The sequence below is a fragment of the Acomys russatus genome, chromosome 13, assembly GCF_903995435.1.
Source record: "Acomys russatus chromosome 13, mAcoRus1.1, whole genome shotgun sequence".
In the NCBI taxonomy this organism is placed as follows: Eukaryota; Metazoa; Chordata; class Mammalia; order Rodentia; family Muridae; genus Acomys; species Acomys russatus.
In genome coordinates, this window is record NC_067149.1 from 60998125 (window position 1) to 61019202 (window position 21078).

Consider the following 21078-nt stretch of genomic DNA (forward strand, 5'->3'; position numbering starts at 1 on the left):
GCTCAATAACAAACAGACGGCGAATAAAACAAAAATAAAAAAATATATATTAAGATAAACCCCCATCACCACACCAGAGTGATGAAAACCAGATTCTGAGTATCAGTAGATACATTTCTAAAACAATTTTTTAAAATTTAATTATTTTAAAATCTCTTTAGAGTTAACTGTTGCAGGCCTCTGCAACTATCTGCTGCTGGTCGACGGTACAGAACATTTAACACGTTCAGTCAAATGAACCTCCAGTCTTCTCAAAACCAGCCTTTGTTTAATAACGACCCCTGACAAGTTTATTTAAGCAATCAGCAAACTGTGGGGTCAAGATAAAGCAACTGCTGCTTAAAGTCAAACTAAATTCCCTCTACTTTAGAAGAAAGTAATTGCAAGTGATTAGGAATGTCAACTTAACATGCACAAGATGGTAGCGATAAGAGGCGAGCCAGCTACTGGGACAGTGGGAAGCTGCATAGAAAAGGTAGCCAGGTCTTAGGATGACAGTGATGATCCGTTCTTACACAGCTCTTGGGCCAACACAAGCTTTGGGAACAGTATATGCTATCATTTTTGTCTGTGGATGTGAAATATAGCTGCCACTGTTTCAAGTCCCATCCAGTGCCATCCTGTGAGATTCAAGGTATATTAGCCCAGATTCTCAGCCAGTGTTCATCGTAATAGGACCCAAGAACACCTGGATTTATATGTAGGCACAAACATTTCAACTTGCATTCAGTTTAACTTACTTCTTTCAGTTCCAGAAAGTACTAACAGTTTATCCATATACAGGATGGAGAGATGGATCTCTGGTTAAGATTACTAGCTGCTGTCCCAGAGTACCTGGATTCTATTCCCAGCACCCACATAGCTGTACACTCCACCTGTACACTCCAGTTTCAGGGAAAGCCAACACACCTTCTGGCTCAATGGGCACCAGGCCCATGGGCACCAAATGCCCATACACAATATTAGTGTTTTTTAACTTAGAAAAGGAACAAATATTAATATTTTAGTTTTAAAATATAATGCTTATCTCTTCCTAGTGTGAACCTAGCATGGGTGAACTAGGTGTAGGTTCAGGGTGAGAAATGACTCCCATTGTGGACAGCACTTGCTCAACATTCCTCTCATAGTACAAAAGATGTGATTTACTGGGCTCTTTCCAGTAACAGTGCAGCTTGCCTAAAAGCTAGCTTACCACTCTGCATGCTGAGTAGAACAGATATGTCCGGTTACATGTTCTTTTTTTTCCTCTAAAAATTATTTAATTCCTTAAGTCTAGATTTAACTTTTCAATTTTATTCTCCTCTCTCCCCTCTCCTATCTCTCTCCCTCCTCTCTTCCCCACTCCTCTCATCTTTCTCCCCTTACTCTCTGTCTGTCTCTGTCTCTCTGTCTCCATCTCTGTCTCTCTGTCTCTCTCTGTGTCTCTGTCTCTTTCTCATGTGTTTGTGTTTGTATGTGTGTGTGTACATGTGTAGCTGAGGCATTGTACATACATAGCAAATGTGTCACCACTAAGTGACATCTCAGGACCAGGTTTTTCTTTTTGAAACAGGGTAAAAAACACACCAAACTCAGTATACCTGACTTCAAAACTGACAACATTTGAGAAACCACCATCTCCATAATTGTTATTTCCTGAGTGTTCAAAAAGATCGCAAATCTGTTTTGATCTGTTGGCTAGTGGTTGTCTTTCTGGGTGAACACTATGTTTTGCAGCCCCACCTCACTGTGGCAGATATTTTCTTAGACTTGGCATTGAAATACTATGGAGTTCCAATTGTCTTCCAAACATATGTGTACAGGTGTTGACTTAAAATCAAACACAATTACACAACAACCTATGCATTACTAACAGATGGTCATATTACCACATTCTCGTGGATTTTTTGGATCATATCTTATAGCTACTACTTAACTATGGAAACCCAAAGAGAGAGTGACAAAATTTCCCGTCTAATTCGGTACATAAACTCTGTTATCCCAAATGGTATTGATGTGTGGTGCTCAGAGCATACAGCTTCCCTAGAGGACACTCAGAATTGAACAGGCAAATTCCCATGACAGGGACAGCAGAGGTCCTCATGAGCACTTGCCTTTCACTTCTGTGTGTCTTCATCTTGCTACAACAAGCATCTTTGATGTTCCTCAAAATGATCAGATGCATCCCTATTCCAAGGTCTTTTTCCTGACTCTTTCCTATGCTCAGAATGTGTTTCAGATACATGTCCCTCCTAAGCTCTGTCATCTCCTTCAGGTCTGTAACTGAAGACACTGTCTCAAGGAGGCCAGTTCTATGTAGCTTTTTGAAATAGAGAGAAAACCACATCAAACTCAGTACACCTGAGCACACATGCATGTATGCACACGTGTACGCGCGCGCATGCACACACACACACACACACACACACACACACACACACCATGCATTGTACATGCTCCCTGTACAACCTTATTTACCACACCGTTGCTAATGCCTATATAACCTATTACCTACTTTGTCTAATTAGAATAAAACTTCTACAAGGACAGGGGCTACTTTTGTTTGTTGTTTTTCTTTTTTCAAGACTATATCCCTGGGCCTTGTTACCCCATAATAATCATATATATTGGGTGAGAAAATGAGGACAAGAATATTAAATATTTTACAGTATGTCAATTGTACCTGTCATTAACATCTTGCCAATATCTGTGCAAAGAGATGCAATGGCTCACACACAGTCTTACCACTACCTCATTCTAAATCTAAAAAACACAGCTATGCACCTCAGCTTTTCTAGAGATTTCTATCTTACAAAAACTTTTTTAAAAGTCTATATTTGTATCTAAAACCTGTTTTCTAAAATTGTCTTTTCTATATTTGTTTTTATGCTAGGGACTAAACACAGGGCCCTGTGCGTGCTAGGCCAGATAAAGCCTAACTTTCCTCTCATATTTTCTAATTTTACCCATTCATACACATCTAATTTCCTACGTTGGTTTTGGAGGTCATAAATGGAGTAAAAACATGTTTTACTTAGTTATTTATCAAGAATTGTACCTATATTTACTAGTTATAGAAAAAATTAAGTGTTAATTTCTTCACAAATATCCTAGGCTGAAAAGCTGATTGTTCACACAAGAAAATATCAAAAACTATATTTTAGTACCGATGTGTCATATGAAATCAGGTGGGAATATTATATTTTCCATAAATTGTATACAGCAGTGAAATATTGATACTCAAGTGATTAGTTTGTATTTCTAAGAGAATTAAATACATGAATGTGCAATCCTCCTAGGTTTTAAAATTAGGCTCAAAATATAACTGCATTTGTCACTTTTACTATTCGTGCATGCATACCCATAGTTATCCATAATCATCCTCAGTGTTACAGGGATGAGAGCTCTTTCCACTTTCTCTCTGTTCCCATGTGTCTATGTGTAGGGACAGGAAACAGTCTACTCCTCGAACTCCATCTTATTGTGACATAATTAATGAGAATGCACTTCTATTGAGCAATTTATAGATCCTATAGAATTTTTATATGGTATGCTTTCTTTTTATGACATGTGAGAATTTTATCAAAGGATGTTACTTAAGGAAGTTTAAGTGTTCTAGTTTGTTACTTTATTGTGGGACAGGCGTTTTTTTTGTGGTAGACATTGTTCTCCAATTTTTGGTTCTCCTGCCCCAAATGACCAAGTGCTGGATTTCAGGCATGTGCTAGCTTGTCAAAGGTAAAACAAACAAAAAAAAAAACAACTCTTAAGAGAAAACATATAAAAAGCTGATTTGAAAAACAGGTGACTACAATACTCATATTTGACCCATACGCATCTCAAACTGTTATTAAAAACCATGGCATTGTCTCAAAGTCCTGGGAACCATGAATTCCCTAAAGTGTCTGGAATTAGCTTCTCCCTTTGTGTTGTCTCGTGAGGTCCTCATTGCTAATGAGAGGGGGGATTTGGTTTTTCTCTCTGGTATTTAGATTAATATTAAATGTTAACATTAGCACACTCTATGAAGTTTCGTGCCCCTTGCTTGTGCTCCTTGTATTTGGTATTTATGTTTGCTAAAACTGATCTTCTGTTTTGTTGATAGGATGGGTTTAATGTGGACACCACTGTATTGTGCCAGTAATAACAATTTCACTTAAATATGGCTTTAGTGTGCTCCTCTGCAAATAATCCTTCGATTCCTAAGAGTCTTTTATTTTCCCAGTAGCCCAGTTGGAGAGTTTTTAATATTAAATTGAATCATAACAACACATGCTGACTAGAGTCTAACTTAATACATGAAGCTTAATGTTAATTTTGCAACTTCAAATCAAGGATCCTAATAGTCCGGGATGGTTATTTATCTCAAGTGTGATTTTATTTGAAACTTGTAAAGCCTGCAGTCAGATATATTTTACATCATAAAAAGCTAGCCGCGTAGAGGAATTCAGAAAGATTTAAAACTATGAAAATCTTGCTGAGAACTTAAGTTTTGATGAACATAGAAGAAAAACCAAAAATTGCCCATGCGTATGCACATGTTACTGATGTGGGGAGTCTGTTAGCATAGTATGGATGCTTGATAAACATAATGGAAATTCTTAAATCCCAATTCCTTTCAAGCAAAATTGCCCATTGGCATCAATAATAAGAGATTTAAAAAGTAGGTAAAAATAAGTTGTTTAAACTAACAAAAAAAAAAATATCCAGATGCATGTCTCATGGTTCACAGTGTAAACTTCCCTCAAAATGAATCTCGCATAAATACCTGACAGAGGAGATATATAGTTTTCAGAAAATTGTGTTCCCACCATACAACTCTAACTAGAGGCGACAGCTCAGACTCCACATGGGCTGGCAAAACTGGAATCAAAAGAGAAATGTCAAATGCATCAAATGGGATAAACCCAGTATTATGAAATTTGTCTTCACCTTAGACTAGCAAAAACATAACCTGTAACAAGCAATCAGTGCTGTGGCTTACAACAGGAAGAAATTAGCTGGCATCAAGTGTTGCCACTTAACTGGTTTCAAAGCTCAACACACCATGAAAACTGAAGAAACAAGAGGAGAGGTGAGTGACTTCTAACAGAAACCCAGATAACACATGACTCCCCCCCTAAAAAAAAAACTTGAGCAAGAGAACAAGATATTGTTGTTTTCATTTCGACTTCCCTTGTTTTTAAGATGTTGTCAGATGTGTCTGTGTATGTATATGCTTGAACGTTATTTAATAAACATGATACATATCAGCTAACTGGGTGGGGTCAGGGGCTGAGATGAAACTGCTGTTTATGCCAGGGCTGCGGAAACGTTTTCAAACAAAATGCCAAAAGAGGGCTTGGAAGGCTTACAGAGTAAGGAAGAAAAATACCATGATCATTTAGGTGGCTAAAATTCTTATTTTTAGGATCTGTAATTTCTATGTGAGGCAGAAAACTGAACCACATAATACATTTTTATAATGTAAATATTCATCAAAACCATTTACAAAATTACTACTTTCAGCATATTTTCGAAATGAGATTCCTTAATAAATTATGTTTATGCAGTCCAAACACAGCATTAAGATGTATTATTAGTCACTTAATGGAAGCTAATGGTGAGTTTATAAATGAAGTGCTGGCTTACTTTGGTATTTTCTAAGAGCAACCAAAAATAGATATTCTTTCCCAGAATTCTACATATTTATAAAACGCAAAATAAGCATTTTAGCAATTCTTAAATGTAGTTCTTCTAGATGCCTTTAATCCAAAATGTACTTGTGGAAACAGATTTTTTTTTCTAAGTCAGGTATGTGTTAGTTATCCAACTTCCATATGAAAATAATCCCTCCTTGAGATATTCTGGGCATTGTAAAATAATGAAAGAAACACAAACACATACAGTGTGCAGTACTTCTGATATTCTCAGAGAATTGGTATTTTCCATGAAAATAGCTAAAGTATGTAAAACAAGTCAAAACAAAAATTAAAAAACAAATATGAGTCAATGATATGAATTATGTAAGTATTGGCTTATTACAAATGAGTAATGGTGGAATTAAAAATAGAAAGAGGTTATAGATAAATTTCCAAAAGAAAAATTCTATATATAAATGGAACATTTTTTAACAGGCAGTTTCTGTGTACTTGTCCCTCAGGAAGTCGGCTATGAGCCACCAGTTATTTTCTCAGAAGAGAAACATTTCTCTAAAGTGTTATATCAAATGAAACAATCATCCCTTCATTGTACCGCTCTATAACTATTATATAGTTTAAACCAGAATTCAGTAATATTTTCCTATGATAAAATAAAAATGGAAAAATTACAGTTCTCTGTAAAGCTGTAAATAATGTAAACTAACTTGCAAGGGTTATAACAGTATTTTTTCAACAGACCATGGCATCAAGTACGTTCATGTATCAAAATATTTCATTATACTAAGAGCAACTAAGGCATTCATATATTTTAAAAATTAGGACGATAGTAAAATGCCTAAAAGCCTCAAATGAAACTTGTAGGAAAAGTTTATGTGTAAGGTATCTCAATCTAGATAGAAACTTACTTTATTTTTAAATTCAGATGATAAAAAGTTATTTGAAAAATAATAATTTACTACTTTCCAGGGCAAATGTTTTCATTTGCTTTCTGTTCAGAAGATGAAAGTGAGGGGAAAGGGATGAATTCTTTATTTCACATGAAGACAGATGCTGTGCTTCATCTTTCCCAGATGAGACCATATCAATGGCATAATTCCCATTTACACTTAAGGCTATAATTATGCATCAATATAAATTTAATCTTACATAAAAACTTAGAAGTACCAAGTTTGATCAGTGTGAAATAAAGTTATAGCTAGATTGATGCTCTGTGCAGCATTTTATTTTAATTTTCTCTTTAAGAGTTATATTATTATATTAAAGCATGTAAAATTTGCAGTCAGCAGAGCAAGCTTCAATCATTTTAGTTAATTGGCAACTTTGGTGGAACATAAAACATCACTCTTTCCCAGTAGTTTCATTTCAAACAAATCATGCTCACATATAAAAATAGCAAATTGCATTAAATTTTATATAAGACGGTTTACAGCTTCTCACATAGAAACAACTACAAGCAGCTTTCATGGCATACACCAGAGCAAAGAGCTTTGAATAATCTCTCTGGCAAGACACCATTCAAAGAGATATAGGATATAGGCTGTGTTGACTTAATGCTTAGCATACACCATAGGAATCTGCAAGCTTACACACACACACACACACACACACACACACACACACACACACACAAAGCAAAAACTGTCCAAAAGATGGAGTGGTAAGAGCTCATAGTCTTTTTTTTTTTTTTTTTTTTGGTCTCTAGGTCAAAAAGGAAAGAACTGGGATGTTTATGCCACTTCTGAGTATTTAATGTTTATGCGAAGTCTTAATTCTAAAACTCTGGCTATACATGGCTATTCACATTTTTCAAGATGGAGTCGGGGTGACAGTGCCATCCTGAATCTCTCAGATGTGACTACTGACTGTTACTGTTTTTATCCAACAACTGACTATTCTTAGATACTATCAATTTTAAACCCCAACTTAAAGTCTAAAGATGCTTTTCATCTATTTTGTCATAAAGTTACCTTTTAAATCTTTTAAAGAATATATTGAAGTGGTGGCCTCATTTTTAACAAATACATTTCTGGGTTTTTGACACAGAACTATCTGACCTCAGATAGACTATACATCATTGAAAGGAGAGAAAATTTTCAAAAGTCAATCATTCTTTTTCTTTCTTTCTTTTTTTTTTCTTTTTTTTATTTTTATGGAACGAGATCCAGAGGAGGAAAAATGGTCCTACAAATGGGTGAATGGTGTCTCTTTGGATATGTACATCTCTGTTCACAGAAAAGCAACAGATCAATGGAGTAGCCAGCATAGCAGGCCAGTTCCAGAAAGTGAGCAATCCCACTCTGCGGTCCATAGCTGCACCAACTGCTAGTGTTTTGTTTTTTCCTTAAACAGAACTGACAAAGTAGCACAAAGGTTTAAAAAACTGTCTTGAAGAAAGGCATATCTAAATTCATATATTTTCGTATCTATTAATACCTGCAGTCAGTAGTCAATGGACTTGCATAGCTTCATTAGATAACTACCCCAGTCACACAGAAGGCTGAGCCTTCTAAAACTCATAGCCAGGAATGAACTGTTTCTTTTTGTTTGTTTGTTTGTCTTTCTTCTTTAGGGGGAAAGTTAATTGGGCCAGTAGATACAATTGACAAAATATTTCCCTCTTCTGCAGCTATGAACAATTATCTACTGTAGGATAATAATAGCAATAAGCAACAATTTATAAGCATGGGCAATGTTTTCTTTAGCATTTTTTTCCTTAGGTACCTAGTGACTCAGAGGGACAATCTCAATATGTAACTTATTTTTGGCTCATTTGATACTGCAACAAAATCATATAATATCCACAATCAAAAAAATACAACTATTTTGAAACAGAATTTAAGTGGTTAAATATTGACTGTGAAAAAATACAAAAAGAATATACTCTTAACAAAGAGGGAAATAAGCAAAATGATTTTTGAGGCTCAGCAAAAGAGACACAGAAAAATATTTGTTCACTAATCACGCTATAAATATTCTTACTATGAAATAAACTATTTTAATAGCCCTAGAGTCTTAATTCTGAAACTTTAATTATCCATTGACTGCTTTATGCATATTTCTGCAAACAAGTTTGAAAGCAATGGCTAGAATCCAAACATCATTACCTAATGATGTTCTTCCTTTATTTTAAATTTTAGCTGTTGTTTCAAATTCTACATTCCACACAGTAGGCATCTAACAAACAGTTGTAAAAGGCTATATCAGATCAAAGACTTTTATTCATGAATAAATTTGACAATATGTGTTGATTTAAAATAGAGGATCAAATTATTTTAATTTCTTAGAGACACACGTCTTTACAATCTCATCAAGACCTATGGTTTTCACATAAAACGTCCTACATCTCTGGCATATTCTATAAGTCACAACACAACAGTATTATCCACATATCAGTTCTTAATTTCACTTCAACGCTTTTTAGGTATTGATGAAACTGGCCAAGTCACATTATATGTAGCGAACCTTCAGCTTAAAGAAGAACAGGCTTGCTGTTACCAACTTAGCCTGAAATGTTAGCAACCCTTGGGCTGTTAACATAACAACTGCCCATTAATGTGGTAATGACCAATTTAAGAGGAAATTGTTCTTTGAGAAATGAATATATTGGTGATCAGGACCATATTTGAAAGAGTAAGATATCTTTATAATAAGTTACCTGACATTAAAACTAAAGCCTAGCAGAAACTGAAAGTTTTGTCACGAAAAGGAACATGCACTTTACTTTTTAGAAAAAGATGAAAACTTCAGATATGGGAACGCTTGATTAATTCCCTTGGATGGAACATTTACTTGAGATAGTCACATGCTAGGTTAACATCATATCCTATTTTCTATCACAAGGAAGAAGAAAACAAAACAAAACTAAGGCTACTTTCTCTGCTGCTAACACCCTGAAAATGCAAAACTATTTTACCCACAAAATAGGCAAACTCAACATTTCTGATTCAGAAATATCCAAAGTGTTCAGGCAACACTCTTTACACTTTCCTTAGTGCTTATCTTTTTTACTTATTAAAATACCTACTCCAGGCCAAACTGTATAGACTTCTTGTTTGCAACTGCAAATCTAAATTCCCTTGAAATACTAAAATTGTGCGTAATATAAGTCAAAGGGAGTCAAAAAGCTGTGGGTATCGGTTAGCACAGACAAAGCGAAGCTGCAAAGCAACATGTCAGATCATGAAAAGCAAACACAAATGCTTTATCTGGAAATGAGGCACTCATTCACAATGAGCACAGGAGACATTTTTTATTTCAAAGAAGAGAAGTTCAAAGACCGCAGGGTTCTGAAAGAATTCATGTTGTAAGTTAACTCTGATTAGTTTTGCCACCATAATGAGGGAAATCCTGGCTCCTGAGAGTCACTTCCCATTGTTGGCACCTTGTGTGCTTCTGAGCTCTGGGAGCACAGGGAAGTGGTAGCAAGGGCTTATAATTAGCCAGGAGGCTGCAAGCACAAGCTGGAGCAGTGCTACTGGGAGAAAGCAGAATGTGGAAAAACCACACTGGATTTGCCCTTATGCAACTACCATTAATCAAAAGATATATATGTATTAGGATAAAAATCTGACTTTAAATGACTGAATTATAGAGTAAGAAAAGAGGGATCAAATTTCCCAAGAACCATCTCCCGGAATGGCCAAGATGGTTGGTCAGAACGTTACTACCAATTGATAAATTTTTGTGTCATAAGGAAAAAGATTCAAAATAAATAGCTTGATGTCAGGGTAGAAAAAAATGATTAATTGTATCAAATATGAAGACCCAAATGATGCCATATATCATTTCTCTAATTTGATAGATCCCACTTTATTAAGATAAGTAATTTGCAGCTAAGTCAAGTCACAAAGTCCCCTGGAAAAAATAATTTCTCCTGAGTAGCATCTCTGTGTTGACTACGTGCAGGGAAGTGCATTGAGCTAATCTCAGGCATCATGACCATGGGTCCCCACACTGCCTTGACCCTGTTTGGATGTTTGCACTTTGGAGGGTGGCAACTTGTTCCCAACAGCCTTGACGTCTTTACTTTTCATTCTCCATAAGATAATCTGAGGCTGGGAGGAGACCCAGTTACACCTGTGTAAGGTTCAAAACGACTGCAGTAATATACTAACAAACACAAGGTAAGGATTTAAAACTGATTTCCTTTAACGTTTGTGAGATAGGAAGGTTAGCTAAATAACCGGGCTGTTTGGTCCAACTAGAATTGACCTTGTTAAAAGTACAGCACTAAAACGTTTAGCTAAGCAACGGACACATCTCTCTGTCAGACTCAACCAGTTTCGTCTCCTATGCTCTATGAAAGAAACAACCCAGATATTGTTTTCACCTAGGCTCCTCCTTGGCATTAGATGCCATTTGCAATGTGAGTAACGAATGACTGGTTCTTCAGTCAGAGCTCTCGTACAAGGGCAAGCCAATTTAAAACACTTTAGATGATTTTTTTCTGGCTATCTCTTAAGCAGAAGTTTGCTTGATATAGGCCAACATTTTGAAGGCTGGCAGCGTAACATCTTTTAAGAACCTCAGTCAGTAGTTACCGAAGTCAAACAAACAAACAAACCAAGCAAAAATACACTTACAAATGTACTGTAAAAGGCATCCAGCCATCACTGGTGTGCAAAGATAATTCCTACCTCAGGTAGTCTCTGCGACAAAGGATAAGGTTAGCTTTAGTGTACAGGGTGGAGCCCACCTCTCCCAAACGACAGTCGCAGCAGGCGCACTTCAGGCAGTCCTCATGCCAATATTTGTCCAGCGCCTTTAGGAGATACCGGTCCTTGATTTTGCGGTTGCAGCCAGCACAACCTTTCGGCTTGGTGTCTGGCTGAACTGAGAGCATTTGTATGCCTGGGGAAAAGAAACGAGAAAGAAGTACTGAGACTCCAAGACAGAAAGAAAGACAAATGGAGTTAACATCACCTGTGCACTCCTTAGTTTTCCATCCTTCTTCCTTCCTTCCTTCTTCCCTTTTGAGGAATGTCCTACAATCATATTACATTTTGGAAAGAAGCCTTGAACTTTATAAAATCCATAAGAAAACCTTGATGAGTTCATTCACATAAGCAGCGGTGATGAACCGATGCTGTACATTGGACCTTGGCATTGGACGTGGGAGGCTAGAAATCCTTCACTGACTTCCACAGTGTCCCACTCTCCACGCAGAATGGTCCCCCCAGGAAGAGCATGTGAGTGAATGACAACCTACAAAGCAAACAACTGAAACTAACTGATACTTGCTTGACAGGGATGCGAACTGAGCTTTGCCTAACTGTTTAAACAATTTGCTTAACACGCTTGCGATGGAAGGAAGCATGCATCTGGATGGGACGTTTAGAACCTTGCTTAGAGGTACGGATGTTTACAGATAAGTGCACAGTGCAACCGTCCCAAAAGCCCTTAAGTCTTATCGTACTTACATCCAAATACTTGATTCCGTGTTCTTGATATTTCAAAGTATTCATCGTGTTAAAATAACAAAGTATATTTATTTTCATACATATTAGTCACTGCTTACATTGAAGACTTATCATTTGATTATATAATATAAGCTTTAATAAAAGACAAGAATAGCACTGTGCAGTTGATAGCCACATGCATACACTTATTTTATAAGAGAAAGAAGAGACAATAGAAGACAGTGTACAATATATGAAAATGCACAGTCATCCATAAACAGTTATGTATAGAAAGTATACATATGCCATAATAAATACAGGGACATTTTTGTATTTCAATGCTGAATATTCTTCATAAGCAAGGAATCTATCTGGCTTATGTGGATTTTACAACTTCACTGAAATATTTTCAACTGATGGAATACTCATTTTTGCGGTTATTTTTTTCCTTTATTGTTCCCCAGGTATCAAACACCCAGCCTCAAAAATAAAATAAAATAAAATAAAAGAATAGAGGAAAGCTGACTAACTATGCAAAGCTTCATCTTTACCAAATGATGAATTTGAATCACTATAAAATACTGCAGACATCATCAATTCCCTTGTATTACAGATTATAATACAGAGAGCCAGAGAAGTGAAGGGGACACTTGGAAGCTGAATTGCAGTGGTGTGTGGACCTGGTACCAGGGGCTCTACCTCTAACCCACAGATCACCCTTTAACACTTTGTTTCCGCTCTTAGATACAAAGTTTTCAACTTGAATAGACAGAGATATAAAGTACCAAATATGTGTGTGTTTAAGGAAGCTTCTCAAGGGGGAAATGAGGCATTTATGATTTATTTCTCTTCAAGCTAGGTAAACTCTCCTTCCTTCAGATATACTATGGTGAAGAGTTCAGCTCTCCCCTGCCTTAAAAAAAAATCACACCGCTAAGGACCACTAAGGCATGCCCACAGCTGAGTAAGTTTTCTAGCTGCCACTGGCACATGAACAAACATAGTGTTAGAGTGATCTTGGGCTCCCATTAGAAAACAACTTGTGCGGTAGAACAGTGGAAGGGGGAATGCAGGGAGTGAAACAGGCTAGCTGCTCTGTGCGGCTGACACATGTGTGTCTGTGTTCTTCCAAGCTGGGGACCAGCAATCGGAATTTTGCAGGAGAGCAGGTGGTAGCCCTATAGCCTGCTTTCTGCTCCCTTTTCTTTGAAGGAGCCAAGAGCCTAGTGTAGATTAATCATAACCCTTGATAGCTCTGCTAAATCTCACTCTCTAGAACTTCTAACAAATGAAGTTTCTTTGATCAAAACTAGTTATCCTTTCCTAGCAGGTCCCACAAGGCATGGATTCCCATTAATTACAGTGCACAACAGACCCAGGTGCCTCTTAGCCATATACCTAGGGGGAGAAGGAGGATTTTTTGATTTACTAGGGACAGTCTGGATTTCATGACTGAGAGCATCCAGATGAATGTTAAGGAGAGCCACCCTAATTAGCTAGTTTGAACTTTGTTCTTTTGTTTGTTTGTACATCACTAAGCTAAAATATTTGAAAAAAATAATTATTTTTGGTCGTAAGCTAAACAGCATTATTTCCCATATTTGTGATAGCACAATTACATGTAGAGGGTCTGCTATCTTTATTCAAAATGCAGTGCAACGAAGACAGTACATACCAACATTTGGCACAAGAAATACTATTCTGCTTGTCTTTACAAACTGTTTTTGTTGTGTTGACATTTTAATTTAGCACTCAGAGGCCAATTAATAACTGAAACTCTTACATTGTGTTTGGCTTTGTGCATAGAAGGACTTAGATATTTTTCTACTCCATCTCATATCTTCTTTCAGAGAACATCACTCCTTTTCTCTTGCAAATGGAATCTGTTCCATTCTATGAATTTTTTTAAAAAAATGTAGGGAAACAACCACTTGGTAGTCACCATGTTGCCAGGCACCGAAAACGCAGAAAGCAGAAAGCAGTCTCTGCTCTTGATCCAAGAGAGTACATCTGGGGGGAGTTATGTGTTCATGGCTAACAGATACTTCACAAGTTGCTCACAGCCCATCAGCACTCTTAACTAGTTTTTAGATTGGCATGCAAATTGTTCTGAGGGAAATTCTTATTGCCTCTGAGACCCTGCCATTTTGAGTTATTTGACAGTTTAAGGAAAATCATAATTAAAAAAAAAAAAGACATAAATAATAGCCTGTGCAGTGTGCTGTGCAGAAATAAGTAGAACCGTTTCATTTAAACTCTGGTGAGCTTTTAATTGCCTGGATTGCATTGTGAGAAGGCCTGACGGTTGATTGCATCCATTATGTTCCCTTGTTCTGTGCCGTTCATCCGCACAGTCTTAGCTTCAGTAGTTAACACAACAAAGTAACCACAACTCCACAACACACAGGGGCTTAAAAAAATAATCACAATAATGAAAGATGTGCAACGCTTAGGCACAGTTTTTTTTTTTTTTAAACACGTATGTATTACTTGGACTGATCACACAGAATGAATGGAAAACATTCTTCCCCCCTTCCAGAAGATTTACAGAGGACAATTTGGGAGAAGCAGAAGGGGCTACACCAAGAAGGGCTTTTGGAAGAGAGGATGCTAAAATCGGGACCTAAGGTTTCGCAGCTGGGAGCAATGACATAGATGAAAAGAATTTGGCCAACACAGCCTTTCGATTGCCAAGAGTACCAAACAAAAGATTTTCTCTCCTGCCCATCTTCATCCCACTCCCACTTACTCCCCCCAACCCAGACTGGAAAACTGGATTGGGCCTAAAAGCTTGTTTCTCTCTGTTCACTGGCCCAGAGCACCCCTACAGGCTGCAGCCCCCTAAGGGAAAACAATGCAAGTAGATGGTCCCCAAATCTCTGGCACTAGAGCTGCTTAACTCTGTTCTACCCCTTGGACTCCCAACCCCCTCCCTGTCCTTCCACCACCCTCCCCTTTTTGAGCAATGGAGCTGGGAACCAATTTGATTCCCTTTTTCTCCAATGCAGCTGCAAGGCTCAGAGATACTGACATTTCCCCACTCTTATCAGTTTAATTACAGTTACCATGGCAGCAAAGTGCTAGTGCTTGGCAAAGGCCAACAAGAGATTTGCAAGACTGGGTTCAATTTTGATGCAGCTCACATGCAAAATAAAAAAAAAAAAAGAAAGAAAGAAAGAAAGAAACATACATGCACTCTAACAAAGAATCTCCTTGCGGAGTTTATGATCCAACCTTTTGTGGCTGTGTCTTAGCAGCCACACAGGGATGTTTTTGCAAAGAATATACCAGTATTTGTGGCACCTAGCGAGATTAATTGGTCGAAAGCAGCAGTCTTTAAAAGCAGTAGCAACAATAATATTTCGCATCCTCAGCAGTAGAAGAGGAGGAAGGCTTTGGTGCTAGCCACGAGTGCCAAGCGCCCCGAAAAAGTGCATTTATGATAGATGGTAACCTTACCAAAACTTTTCTCCTGTTTCTGCATGAGTTGACTTAGGCGTGCCTGAGTCGCTGCAGCTTCGCGTGGAGCATCAAGCCCAGAGGCAGAAAGTAGAAGGGGAGGGGATCACTTGAATTTGGGGCCCAAGCTTAGATCTGGCAAGCAGCATACAGGGCCCAGGATCCACTATTGTGAAGGCACTTTGGGAGCTAGGGTCTAGTGGCTGGCGAGGGAGGCAGGCGGTGGGGGAAGGGATGAGGGAGCCTGTAAAATGATGGGGAATGACAAAGCCACATGCTTCCCTAACTCTGCCCGTAATCCTAAAATCCCAGCGGCCCCTTTTAGCTTCCTGGTAACAAATGGATTTGATTAAACCGTCACACGCAGTGTTAGCATAGCATATCGTGTTCGGTATGAAAAAGATCATAAATCTGACTTGTGTTTCATAACAGCAATCTGAGTAGCCCTGGTTAAAATGTGCTGAGTCTCTTTCGCCCTGTTAGGATTCAGACACTTGGGTACAGGGAACCTGACTCCACTGGACACTTGCCCCCCCCCCATGCCCCAACACACTCACTTTTGCAACACATAGAAGCAGTGTTTTATTATTAAGGCTGTGTTGGGAGAAGCAGGGGTGTAGACAAAAACAAGGTTGTAATTTCAACTCTTTTTTGGGGGAGGGGGTATAAATTTCATCAAGCAGGCATAGAGAGGTCTGAGAAAATACCCAGGACGGACACCATTTCCCATAGCCTGGAAGTGATACCCCCAGCTACCAATCTTTGTAAACTGTCCCAGCCCCTCTTCCAGAGTCAGGGTGTGCGAATGCTGCAGCTCGCAATGAACTTTGTCTATTATGCACTGGACTCCTACTTGAGATGTAGCGCTGCAGCCGCGCGCTCCCTCTCTTCCTCCTCCGGCATCCACATCTTCCGCCCCACATCTATTTCATGTCTCATCATAAAAATAATGATGCCTCCCATGATTCAAACAAAAACAAACAAACAGACAAAACCGTCTCAGCAGACCTGCAGCCCGGTGAAAGTTGCACTGGTGGTGGTGGGGATGCTTCGGGTCAGCTTTACTTTATGCTTCACTGCGAAAGGATGGGAAAGAAGAAGAAGAAGGAAAAAAAAAAAAAAAAAAAAAAAACCCAACATCCGCACACGCACGCGCGCACCCGCAGACACACATAGCACAAATAAGCCGATGAGTGTGTACACAGCCTCTCACTTACCTTCTCAATTAAGCGATACAGGGGAGGGTGTTCAGTGAGCTCAGCGGCTGCTTGGTAGCGCTTCTCCTTGGGAAAGGTCAAAAAGAAACATTGTTTGAAAAAAAAAAGGTGGTGGAATCTCTCTATTTTTTTTAAGTTTAAAATAATGAGGTCCTCCAGGATCCGCCAAGTACCAGTGTGGACCGCATGCGAGCCACAGGTGTCCTTCTTTTAGGCAACTGCAGTCCGGGGGATGTCTCTCTTGGTCCTGGCTCCAGACAACTTACCCCAGCAGCCTGCGAGGAGCCCGAGCTGAAGGAAGCCCTGGCTCTCAGCCGCAAAATGCAATCCCTTCCCAGCCAGACATAATACAGCCCAAGAAAAGGTCACCCAGTTATTACAGCGCCACGGAGCCCAGGCAGCGCCTGTCAGGACCACAGTGGAGGCAGCTCCCTTCCGATTTAAGAGTATTTACCTCTCGCCCCCACCCCTCCCTCTCCTCTCCCTCCCTCTAGCTGGCTCCCTTGCTGGCTGGCTCGCACGCTTGCTAGCTTGCTTGCTCTCTCGCTCTCTCTCTCCTCTCTCAGTGTCTCTACTGTCTGTTCTGCAGCTCAGTCAAGTACAGCCGCCCTCGGAAAGTGCAAAAGCAGCCACAAGACAGATCCAGGCTTTGTTGCTAATTTCCCACGGTGAAAATTGACAAGCCTGCAAGTGCAGTCAGCACAACCCATTGCATATGTTACTGACAAACACTGGGGACATCCCCTCCTACCCATCCCCATCATACTGAGAATGTGATCTCTGCAGGACCAGACTCTGGAAGGACCCTACCTCCAGGACTCCACACAAGAACTGCGAAAGACCTCCAGAGGAGAAGGGTAGGGCTTCCTAAAATAACGGGGGCATTTTGGAATAGGATGGGCAGGTTGAGAGCAAATTGCCCTCTAAATCTGTTAGTGCCAGTGCCAGTGGAGGAAGTTAAAATACAAGCCAAGGAATGGAAGTGTTACCAGGGTACGCTGGAAAAGTGCACCGTGCTCCCTTTACTAAATGTCGGGGGGTGTCTGCAGTTTCCCTGACCATGAATTCTGTTTAGAAACTCTGAAGTCCCTCCTCCAAACGTCTTGTTACACAAACCCAGTCCAGATAGCGCCACATACACACATCCCTTCCTCTCTCTAATGGCCCAAGTGCCAGACTGTAAACTTGTACCTCACACCAGGTGCTGAACCCAATGTGGCTATTGAAACACACTGCAGATATTTGAATATTTGAATTTAAAATCTGCTTCAGTGCTAACCCCTAGGAGCCCCATGCTACAAGGCTAAGCTGCTCCTCTGGCCACTCCCCCTTACGTTATACCCTGCCTTCATAGACTTATTTTGAGGCCTCTAGAGATGCTTTTACTTTGTCCCTAAAACTGTTTCTGTAAAAGGGGTCCCCTTTTCCCTAACCTTTCCCCTTCACTCTGCTTCCCTGTAGGTCACTAGTAGCTTTAAAACATCTTCTTTTCCTAAGTTTTCAAACTTCCGTCATTGACCCCCTTTGGCAGGTGTTGGAAGGTGTCCTCAGCAGTTCTCACAAAACCTTGTCAAAGGGATCAAGCTTAAAAATAGTGCAGATTTGAATGACACTGGCTGAGATGTTTCAAGCACCGATATATATATATATATATATATATATATATATATATATATATATATATATATATATAAAACAACCCAAAAACACCCCTTCAAACAAAACAAAACTTTTTTTCCACTTCTGCACCATCAATTTTAATCTACTTCTAGGTTTTATATACATATACACATATATTTAAATCAAAGCAGCCCCTTTGAATATTTATGCTGAATTATGCTTCCCTGTACCCAGAGTCCTGGCACAGCAAGGCTAATTTATTTTTTAACCCTAATCTTCAGAAGGCTCATAAGAAAATGGTATGTAGCTTGCTTCCTTCTCCCTTTCAAAGGCAACAAAACTCAGAACTAACCTGAAAAATAATGAAATTCACAGACGGGCCGATTACGATGACTGAGAACCCCTTCAGCTGTTCAGTCTACAAGCAGATTTCTTAAGTTTTGGCTTTTTTTGGCCCTACTACTCAGGCACACACAGACACCTCACCCATCCAAACAGATCCCTGCTGGTCTACCCAACCTCCCAGCTACAGCTACTCTGAAACCTCCTCAGTGTGTGTGTGTGTGTGTGTGTGTGTGTGTGTGTGTGTGTGTGTGTGTGATGCCAGTTCTTTCTAGCAGCCAGTGTACTGAGAAGAAAAGAGGGAGGGAGGGAGAAGTATGTGTGGGGAAAGGGAGAAATAAAATCAAAACAAATGGTACAGCTAATGAGGACAATTAAATTAATTATGTTCAAGGAGGATGAGGTTTTTTTTCCCCTCCAACTGTATGATCTGTTACCCCTCGCTGGCAACTGCTTCTCCGTAATTCATGGCAACTGATGAGTGCATCTATGCAAATCTTTGTTTAAATCATTCAACTAATTAAATGATGGGATTATTCCTCTGCCTACGGTGACATCATTCTCAGTAATTGCTACTCTTTTGGACTGTGGTAGTAAGATCCCCCATATCAACACCAACCTGCAAAGGCATTAACCACTTTGATACCTTTTTTTTTTTAAAGGGGGCAAATATCCAGAGCTTTAATTGTGTCCCATCCCTTCCTCTCCCTCCCAAATATTCCTTTTCCTCTCTGCTTTAGCATATATCCCATGCTCATGGAGAGAGAGTGAAAGAGTGAGGGGGAGAGGGGGAGAGGGGGAGAGGGGGGAACTTAGTGAATAATATGCCTAAGCACATGTGTAAAAGAATAAAATAGAATAGTTAACATTCAGCTCCATGCCATTCATTTTCCCCTAAAATGTAATGATAATTAGATGGGTCATAAAATGCTCCTCTTTTCATTATGACTGATGAAATGCATTAAAGCTGACAGGGTATTACCTGACAGTAATTAGGTTTTGTCATGAATTAAATTATTTGAAAGCAGGCTATCTCCCCAATCACGCAATTTACAGCAAGATTTTTTTTTAATCTGTGCCACAGAAGAGAGAGAGATAGAAAATAGCAGTTTTTCTCTTCATAATCATATGAATTATTCACAGAAAAAAATCATCAGAAAAACCGTGTGCAGATGAAGAGGCTTGCCACTTAATGTGCACGGATGTGATCATCAGCGGTCGCCGACAATGAAATATACAAGTGCACGCAAAGTGATCTGGTGAACAAGAGGTGGAATTTAATCATCTTCTGCTGACACTTTGTGAAAAACACCATTAACCCTCAGCAACCCCCCTGTTTTCCTGGCTCCCCCCAACCCCTAAACCTCAACCCCCCCCACCACCACCCCCATCCCCCAACCCCCACCAGGGAAAAAAAGTGAGAGAAGAATTTGTGCTTTTGTTTACTCAGCCAAGCTAAAGGTTGGACCCAGCCAGGCAAGCACTTTCTTCATTTCCTGAGAGTAAACTACCCACTTTAATTACACATGCTTCTGAAATCTTTGCAAAAGGATTGGCATCCAGAGCCACATCTTCTTGGTCCAGATTATCTTTTGCCTGCCTCTTGTTTCTGCAACTTATCATACATTTGATGAGAGTATTTAACTCAATCCACTCTACACACTCTAACACTTAAAGGAAAAAAAAAAAAAAAAAAGAACCAAAGAGCTAGACCACCTTTTCCTGGGTTCTTACACTCCTTTATGAGGGAGGTGGTATGGAGGGGTGTGTGTGTGTGACAGAATGTGGGGGGAGGGTTTCAAAGGGGTGACAGACATATGTGACTTACCTTTGCTCAAAAGAGATCTTGCACAAGAAAACAGTGTACGTGTGTGCCTTTTCTAAATAGGTCTTCAAGTTTTCAGCCGTCTCTTTCTGCAAAACGCACCTCACAGATAACTTTTGTGTGGGGATATTCAGTAGTGATTTCTGTAGCGTCCCAAAGATGCTTCTGTGAGGTTTGGGGATCAGACAGGTTGTTGCTCTGGGTAGACAGAAGACAGCACCCCTTTGGAAGTCCAGGTACAGTCAAAGGTATCAGTCAAGGGAGGGCTGAAGTTGACAAGGGCCCCTGCTCACACACTCCCACCATCACGCCTGGAGACGCAGCCACACAGGAGAAAAGAGCCTCTTGCTTCCGCCTTCCTCGCGTTTTTCTGGCGTGCTTTTCTCTGTCTTACTTTCTTCCCGAACTGCATACAAACCCTGAGTGGGCCAGAGCGGCTCCTCCAGTATTTAAACACCTCGCCAGGTCCCTAGTTAGCAGCTTCCTTCAGCTCATCCAAGAAGCTGACAAGTACTGTTAAAGGAGGCTGTACATGCTGCTCTAATGGACCTCATTAAGTTCTACTTACAGATGTTCTCTTAACATAATTGATCTGC

At 39.4% G+C, this 21078-nt stretch overlaps 1 protein-coding gene across 6 annotated transcripts in view; it reads right to left on the reverse strand.

Annotated features, from left to right (window-relative positions):
• Positions 1-20806, reverse strand: part of Lmo3 (LIM domain only 3) — a 62374-nt gene extending 41568 nt beyond the window's left edge. Inside the window, exons 1-3 of one of the 6 annotated variants that reach the window (XM_051155523.1) lie at positions 20486-20806; positions 16696-16761; positions 11258-11471 (exon numbers count right to left, since the gene is read on the reverse strand). In XM_051155523.1, coding sequence (XP_051011480.1) covers positions 11258-11463 — 206 coding nt within the window. In that variant the 5' untranslated portion in view covers positions 11464-11471; positions 16696-16761; positions 20486-20806. Of the gene's footprint in view, positions 1-11257; positions 11472-11664; positions 11685-15478; positions 15912-16695; positions 17345-20485 lie in introns of those variants that run through there. The other 5 variants (XM_051155522.1, XM_051155521.1, XM_051155520.1 and 2 more) reach the window with 5 other exon arrangements.
• Positions 20807-21078: the final 272 nt, after the last annotated feature.